The sequence below is a fragment of the Pogoniulus pusillus genome, chromosome 12 (genome assembly GCF_015220805.1).
Source record: "Pogoniulus pusillus isolate bPogPus1 chromosome 12, bPogPus1.pri, whole genome shotgun sequence".
In the NCBI taxonomy this organism is placed as follows: domain Eukaryota; kingdom Metazoa; phylum Chordata; class Aves; order Piciformes; family Lybiidae; genus Pogoniulus; species Pogoniulus pusillus.
In genome coordinates, this window is record NC_087275.1 from 18,764,739 (window position 1) to 18,773,787 (window position 9,049).

At 41.8% G+C, this 9,049-nt stretch overlaps 1 protein-coding gene across 1 annotated transcript; it reads left to right on the forward strand.

Annotated features, from left to right (window-relative positions):
• The first annotated feature begins 4,364 nt into the window (after window positions 1–4,364).
• Window positions 4,365–6,558, forward strand: KCNJ15 (potassium inwardly rectifying channel subfamily J member 15). Its single transcript, XM_064152162.1, has one exon. The coding sequence runs from the start codon at window positions 4,384–4,386 to the stop codon at window positions 5,491–5,493; it is 1,110 nt and encodes a 369-aa protein (XP_064008232.1). The 5' UTR covers window positions 4,365–4,383; the 3' UTR covers window positions 5,494–6,558.
• Window positions 6,559–9,049: the final 2,491 nt, after the last annotated feature.

Below are 9,049 nucleotides of genomic sequence, written 5' to 3' on the forward strand. Positions count from 1 at the left end.
TGGAAAAGCATATGTGATTTGAAAAAAAGCAAACAGCTGAGGCCATTTGAACAAGTCATGCTCCTATACACTTTCAATCAGTTGTGTCTGCCAAAAGAGATCTTGCACAAGCAAATCTGGATTCATGCAACAGGAATATTTTTGCATGTATGCATGCTGGCTTCAATGTCTTGATAATGTGGTCTCTGGAAGCAGTGTTAATGTGCTTGTTGTATCCCTGGCTGCTGGAATTACCTTGATATCAAGGTATTCATCGTTGGTGGTTTGGTATGTAGCTCCATGTTTTATTGACTTGGTCTGCACTAATCTTCCTTATGAGCACGTGCTCCCGTGGGCAGTTACCTTTGGCTGTTCCAAGAGGCAATTCACAGGACATTAAAGGGCTAGACAATTCCCAAACATTTTTTTTTCCTTAAAGTATCTGTTTCCTTAAGTGTAATTCAGTTCACTTCTATTTGCAGCCGCAGTCTGAGTAGCTGTTTTGGTTTTGATTTTGGGTTGGGTTTTGGGTGGGGTCTTTTTGGGTGGAGGGGGTGGTTGTGTTTGTTTGGGGGTCTTTTTTTTTTTTTGTGGGTGGTTTTTTTTTTTTGTATACAGTAATTTTACACTATCAGTGTAAAATCTGTGAGCTAATGCACAGCAAGTACCCTTTTATTATTTTTCAGGGTTGTTTGTTTACATTAATTTACTGTGTTAGTTGTGCTTTCTGATTTAGAGGAAAAGGAGTAGAAATCAAGCAAACCAAAATCTTTCATCTGAGGTGTGGGTGATGGTTGTCAGGATGTAGAATATCTGAGATGTGAAATAGTAATGCAAGTGTTAAAAACATCGGACTTCGTATATGCAGACACCTACGAATCATTTCCTGTGGGATATGGCACTACTCACCTCATTCAGGAAGTGGTGGGGAAGTGGAGGGCAGGAGAGAACCCTCCTCTGAAGCCTAGTTTTGTTTCATTGGTTGTTTCATCTGTTTCTTTTCCTCAGTTGACTGCTGCTGCCTGCTGACAGGGTTAAGGGATGGAAAGAGAAGCAGTGCTGCTCCAAGGTGGTTTGACAGATCCTCTCTTTCCATCTCGTTGTGGCAGAGAAGGGAAGCATTTCTGCAGAGAAAGGAAATCAAGCTGAACTTCTCTGGAGAGGGAAAAAAACACTACTAGAGGAATTCAAGACCACACAGGAAAAAGTGACATAAGAGAAAAACATAGGAAGCAAATTAACACAACAAATACCCTACCATCTAAAAAGAAGCATCTTAAGTTGGCTTGGATCCACGTCAGGAAATCACTGTATAGCTGAGTAACTTGGTCATGTGCAGAAACACAAATCAAAGGAGGACACACAAGATTACAAGGTTGCTCTGACCCCACCTCTTTATTTATAGTGGACTCCAAAATGTGACGGCTCTGCCATGCTGATCTCACATGTGCAGATCAGCTTTACAGTAGAGAGACACAGTGAGAAACACCTTTGGTTGCTAGTTGAAACACAGTCTGGAGGGTGCCAGACATCACCTAGGGCTGTAGCAAATCTTTACTTCCCAGGTTAAAGCTGAAATGGCAAATTTTGCAGTTGTCTGTCTGTTGGAGTAGCTCAGAGAAGACACTGAGCTTTGCAAGTACCTTCACATCTCCCATCTTGTAGGGGAAGCTCTTCTACTACAGCATTTTGGCATCTATGATGTTAGCTGTCTTCCACTAGACTTGGAATTGTGGCAGACTATGTCAGGATTTTATCCATTCAGGGCTCTTGGACAGGAGGCAATGTATTTCAGGGTAGACAGGACACAGGAGCAGGAATTCTTAGTAGGCTCTTGTGTGGGCTGCAACTGTGGACCTGGCTCATGCTGCAGATGAATGGTACAGCATATACATACCAAACCTGGCACATGAAGGTAGTATCAGGGCTACAGGGCATGTGGGGCAGAGCTGCCCAAACATGCCAGATTTATTACACATATGCTGACCACTTGTGCAGAAAGCAGCATTTCTTAGGCATGGTAGAGCCAAGCTGAATGTGGCATGCCAAGTGTCTATATGCTCCTCTCTTTGGCCTACCCCTGACCCTGACCAGGTTGTCTGCTCTTCCCTGAGCCCTGTCCCTGCCCCACCAGCTCAAGCTTTCTAGCTGGAATGCCAAGGAGGGAGGGTGGACCCTTGTCTGCCTCACTCCTTGTGACCTCCAGAGGAGGAGTAGTCGGCAGCCCTGGGGAGCCGCTCTCAGGAGCAGGCATCCAGGTAGATTGAGCAGGGTAATGAACGGTATGGGGATGTGTCCCCAGCACTAGACTGGAGAGGTCAGCTAGCTCCTCTCCTGGCAATTTGTGCAGGAGAGTTGGTTCTGACAGCGTAAGTTTTGTGCCTTTGGACTAACAGCTAGGGGAAACTGTGCTTGAGAGGAATGTGTGTTCTTATTTTGGCACAGATTTTGGAACACATTTTATATCCAAAGATAACCCAGGGAGAGGTTTGGTCTAAGGAATGGAGTCACTTCACTAAGCAGTATGCATTTTCCTACAAGGTTTCCCATTTAAGGTGACATGTATAGAGCACACACTGACAGCAGTGCTCGATTTGGTGTTTGCCTAAGGGCCTAAAAGGCAGTTTCATGCATGCTCCTTCCCACCCCTACTCCTTCCACTCTCCTCCACCCCTTCACCCCCCCCCCCCCCAATTTCCTCCCCTTGTTCTTTTCCAGATACTTAAAGGGTTTTTTCCTGTTTATTATCCGGACATGCTGTGCACTGTGTGTTGATTTGACTGTCACATAAGGAATCTCCTACTGGGATCACTAATGCATTCCTTTCTTTTATATATACATTTATATATATAAATGCACACACACACACACACATATACATACACACACAAACACTCATGCACACACACACCTATATATGTATGCAAATGGTCATGGCTTCTAGGCTATGCAACAGAAATGATGGGGATTAAATCAAATTTCAAATGAGCTACAGGTCTTAACGGGAGTTAAGTTTAATTAACCTTTCCCAGAAAAGCTGAAACAGTGTGATGGGCATAGCTAGAAACAAAAAATTCTCCTTGATTGAACAGGAAAGGTTCTTCAGTGAGCAATTACGCTGATGTCCTGGACTGGCACATGTGTGTACCACAAATATATCTTGTACTTCCTGCAAAATTCTTTTAAGTAGCTGTAAGGAAGACATTCTATTTTTTTTTTCCAGTGGCTCACAAAAAACGAATCACTTACTTAAGGCTCTTTTTGAGGAAAACAATAGAACAAAACAATGCTTTTTGTGCGACCTGCCAAAGCACAAAGGATGCATGGGATGTTTTTTTACTTTGTTGTTTTTGTCAGCAGGAAGTTTTGTTGTTGGAAACGACTATAACATGCACTGTCCTTGCTCTACGTAATCACTGTCTGGTTCTGCAAGTCGGATCTTGTTACTTGCCTCATCAAACTGGCACAGGCACCGCTCTGCTTCACTCTCTGGGCTTTATTCAGTTCTGGGTGTCCGCACACTTACTCTCCATCCGGACTGATGCACAGTAAACAAACTCCAGGAGTCGGGTGGTCCAATGATTGCTGGGTTCGCGCAGGTCAGGGCCCACGGCTAGAATGCTGACTTTGTTAATCACCTCTTTTTTTTTTCCTTAGACGGCTTAAAATCGGAGTGCTGCACAGTGCAAACAACTTTGAGGTGTTTTCAGATGTAAATAGTGCTCTCCAAACCTTGACTTGGATGTGTTCAAGTCTGCTTTCTTTCCCTCTGGGTTAGTCGTAGGTTTGTAACAAAGAGGCAGATCCATCTGAGTCAATCACTTGTGGAAGTTAATTGTTCCCAGTGAAAGCTGGTCTGGCTCATTTCGCCTCTATCGCAGGAAGAGACAGAGGTGGTGTGCTGGATCTGTGTTCTAAACCAAGAATTGAAGCGAGTTTCAATTTGGTCAGATGTCTCTCTTCAGGGCATTAAAGAAAACCTGCTCAGTAATCAAAAAGAGACTCTTCTCTAGAGAAACGTAAGAAAAAAACCTCTTTAATTCATTTTACAGAAATAAAGTACTAATATTAACATTTCAGCTTTGTCGAATTTCTTTTCCAGGCTATCATAAAAGAAACCTACTTCTTCTCATTTGGCAGTCAGCAAAATCGAAGATTTTTTTTTTTCCTGGAAAAATTAATACCAAATTATTTGCAATGTCAGATATTGTATGATGGTAACTTTATATACCAACTGTTTTTAGTCACTGCTGCTATGTTTAGATTATATTTGTGCCTTCTCTCCATCGCCATTGTCAAATGTTCTTCAGAATCGGTTCTGTGCTTTGATTTCTTGTAGTAATGGTGCTGTTTTATTCTCTCCTTAGGACTGAAGCAGTGAGAATGGACACCACAAAGATTAATATGTCCCGTGTCCCACTGGTTAATGGAGGCATCGACGCTGCCACGCTCAAGACACACAAGCCCCGTGTGATGTCCAAAAGCGGGCACAGCAACGTGCGGATAGACAAAGTCGATGGCATTTATCTACTCTATCTTCAAGATTTGTGGACTACAGTTATAGACATGAAGTGGAGGTACAAACTCACCTTATTTGCTGCTACTTTTGTTATGACCTGGTTCCTCTTTGGAGTTATCTACTATGCCATTGCATTCCTTCATGGTGACTTAGAAATAAACAAGTTCCCTCCAAAGCGCGAGCCATGTGTCAAGAATGTAGACTCTCTGACTGGAGCATTCCTCTTCTCCCTGGAGTCACAGACAACCATTGGCTATGGATTTCGTTTCATTACAGAGGAGTGTCCTCATGCCATTTTCTTACTTGTGGCCCAACTGGTTATCACCACCTTGATTGAAATCTTCATCACAGGTACCTTTCTGGCCAAGATAGCAAGACCTAAAAAAAGGGCAGAAACTATTAAATTCAGCCACTGTGCTGTCATTACTAAACACAATGGAGAACTCTGCCTGGTGATTAGAGTAGCAAATATGAGGAAGAGTCTTCTGATACAGTGTCAGCTGTCTGGGAAGCTTCTTCAGACATACGAAACCAAAGAAGGAGAGCGGATCCTGCTGAATCAAGCCAGTGTCAAGTTCAATGTTGACTCCTCTTCAGAGAGTCCATTCCTCATTTTGCCTTTAACCTTCTACCACATTTTGGATGAAAGCAGCCCTTTAAGAGATCTCACACCTCAAAATCTCAAGGAGAAGGACTTCGAGCTTGTGGTGCTCCTGAATGCCACTGTGGAGTCCACCAGTGCTGTCTGCCAAAGCAGGACTTCCTACATCCCTGAGGAGATCCACTGGGGCTATGAGTTCGTGCCTGTGGTGTCTCTCTCTCCAAATGGAAAGTACGTTGCAGATTTCAGTCAGTTTGAGAAGATTAGGAGAAGCACAGATTCCACTTTTTATAGTATGGATTCAGAAAAACAAAAGCTAGAGGAGAAATACAGGCAGGAGGATCAGAGAGAGAGGGAACTGAGAACAATGTTGTTACACCAGAGCAATGTTTGATTGAATGGATAAACCATTCTGATTAATCATTTTTGCAAACTGAAAAAAAATACTTTCTGTGATATCTGTCTGCTATGAAACCAGCAGTTTCCAGCAAATAGCTTTGGTGTATAGTAAACCTATCCCTTTGTTTGTCTGAGCTGTTAATCAAGTATTTTGTAATTAGGCAGGATTTCTTTATTCGCAATCAGGACTTAGCAGAGTTGGGTTTGTATTAAGCCTCTGCCTTATACCACCACTAAAAGCAGACACATCAGTTTCCATATGGAAAGTGAAACTGGATGCACTGTGCTGATTCCTTTGAATATTTATTTGATACGGTTTTACTGTGAACATGCATTTGCAGAGACAAAACACAGTACTACTAAAGAAGAATATATGCTCCTTTAAAATACATATATTTAAAATGCATATTCTCGTACCAGGTACTGCCTTCACAGGGATTCCTGGCACTGAAAGTAAGTTGGTTGGAGTGACAAATAGTTGGATGTGGGAAGAGCCTGCAGGGAGGTGATAAACTTCTTAAATCTTGAAGTGTGACACAGTAGTCACACCGGGTGGTGAGGAAGAGAGGTTGCTATCTGTTCTACTCAGCATTCGCTTTGTGATCACTCACTTCTAAAACTTTATTAACATCTGATTTACCTATAATAGCAAAAAAGGGGGGAAAAAAAGGCAAGATACAGAGAATCATTAACAATAATCAACTAAGGTTAAAGCTGGCTTTGAGACACACATTTTTTACCCAATGTAAATAGTTTGTAATATCAGTAATAACAATACATTTCTACAGATTGCTTGCTTTGTTCTGGACCATATTTAATTTTGGTTTAAAGAAAGCTGTTTAATATCTGTGGACATTATTTACTTTTTCTAGCAACCACAAAGGACAAGCATTCCTTTCATCTATTTCATTTTTGGTCTGTTGAAACCATTCCATTAATAAAGGAATTTAATTTCAGTAGTTCCTGATCTCTTTGTGGCGTGGGGAGAGGGTGTGACCTCAGAGATGCGGACAGAGCCAAGTTGCATCCAGGACACAACCCAGGCACTGAGCACATCACTAAAGCGGTCAGATTATGTGTGGGAAACCAGGTAGCAGTGATCACGTAGCACACTGGTTATAGGCAGGTCAGTGTTTTTAATGGGACTTCAATGGAAAATTATTTCTGACATATCAGTGTGGCTGCTTTTGAAGTTCTAAATAGTTTGCATCTCTAAGTCTTTGGCAAGGAAAAACTGTATTAAATATGAATTTTGGGTCTGTGGACTAGGTCTTGGTTGAGAGCCACCGAGGCCTGCAGAGTTGAAAGGACTTTGGCATCATTACGCTTACCGTTACTCGTCTTAGCTGCCTGGCACCATGTGGCCTAACAGAATGCAGTCCTGGAGTCTGTCATACAATACTCTATACAACAAACAAATCCAGCTTAGTCCCTGAAGAAATGAAGAAATGCCTGTGACACCAAGAATGAATGTCAAGAAGCAAGAAGCTCTTACTGGGGGGGGGGGGTAAAACTGCTCATTTATATAGAAGGTTAGTTCTTCCATGTGTGAAGTCAGACACTCAAGTACTTGTCTGAAGGCAGGAGACACTTAACTTAATCCAAGAAGGTTCCCTGCCTACTACTGTGGGAGCAAAGTTTCCCAAACTTTGTAATTTCAGGGCCAACCTAGAATTTTTGGATAGAATTTCCAGGTGGTATTATGCTGTGTTGTCACATGGGGGTTTATTTGTAACCACACAGAAAGGATATTAATGTTTGAGTTCTAGACTATCAGTTTTCAGTTTTCAGTGATTTTGTCTGAGGGCTTGCTTTACCACAAGGAAGCATCTGTGCTCCAGGATTTTTGCAGTTTCCTTAGAGACCTGAAATCCGTGTCCTACAACTCAAAGAACACTGCTTTGGGATGCCGGAGTGAAAGTGTGTCAGTGTCTTCACCTTTCTTTTGCCAAGCTTCAGCCTGCATGTTTTGATAACCAAACATGCAGTCTAGTTCTTTGATATCTGAGGAAGTGCTCAGATCATTCCTAAAGTCATTGTCTCGGCTGTGTATTGATTGAAAAAGAGCTACATCAACAGCAAGTGAGATGGCTCTTCTCCAGAAACACCTGATCCCCTTCCTCCCACTCCATTGCCACTCCTGGAAACAGAGACATGTCAATTTGTATCATTTAAGTGCATGCTCCATGAATTTCAATAAACTTATTTGTTATTGCACTTTCTTGCTTACATCATAAGAAACCCTGGTTCATTAAGCCCTGTAGGGTACACACACACCAAGGCCCTCCCAACAGGTCTATACATTTGATGAGCTCCAGTAATGTACTTGTGTAAGGTTTTAGGACTCTAGACACAAGACTACTCCAGGATTTGACAGTTGCCAAGAAAAAAAAAAACAAAAAACAAACAAACAAACAAAAAACCCCCCAAAACTGAGTACCTTTACTTTGGGAGCTAAGGAAGCAGCTAGAAACTCAAATTTCTATGTAAGCCAATGCCAAGGTTCAGATGCTGTGTTCGCTAGGCCATTCCAGGCACCAGGTTATCCTGGAGAAAAATCATAAACCAACAAAAAAAACCTTTGGAAAGAAATAAGTGCATCACACATTATTTTCTCTGAACTTTCACTACTTTGAGTCTTTAAGTTAAAGCAAACCTTCATCAGGTAGTAGTAGTATTTTATATTTACATTAGTATAACATATAACGCGTTGCTATCCATCCATTTCAGCTTCAGAACACAATCTTACTCTGTAACAAGCTATGCTCTTCCTTCCTGCTTTCATGCTAGCATAGCCTTCACTGCACTCACTGCAAGTTAAGAGCAGAAGTGGCCTAGGAGCAGCATGCTTATCTGTAGAATACTGAAATGCAGTGGGAAAATGTCATGACATGAATCTAATGGTAAACTCCAGCAAACCACCTCTTATTACTTGTGGTCAGCTGTTCCGGTTGCATAAACACAGCCATAGTGATTTAGCACAGCTGGGGACTAACAGAATGGAGAACCAGAAAGCAAAAGTGCTATGGCTATGCCAAAGACACCTTAGGAGTAAGATTGTCTTCCCACATAGTAACTGAGGACGTGAGAGCCTTCCAGGCTACTAACTGCTTGTTCCAAGGGTTTTGGGGACAAACAGTCACAGCTTCAGCAGGTCAGGTCCCAACACAGTCATCACCAGCATCTTCTCACACCTCTCCATGCCTCACAAATGGAAGGCACAACTTTGTGAATCACCAAGTGGTATGATGGTACTAGTCTCTAAAATGTGCTAATTTATTGAATATGTTTAATTCTGAATCTAAAATATCAGTGACTAGAGAAAATGTTGGAAACCTATCCCCTTGTATGCACAAAGTGCAGGTCCATTCCAGTTACTACATCGTTCAGAATTAAATAGACATGGTAAATAAAAATTGACTGTTAAAAATTTTACTAAAGAATATGATATAAATATTTCATTTTTATTTGTGAATTATCAGTGAGCAGATTTGGACTTGTACAGTACACAGTTGAATAGGAATTTATTTCCACTCATGGACTGTTTCTCA

What these genes read in the sequence shown, in the direction of transcription:
- KCNJ15 (XM_064152162.1), top strand. Translation starts at nt 4,384, where the DNA reads ATGTCCCGTGTCCCACTGGTTAATGGAGGCATCGACGCTGCCACGCTC.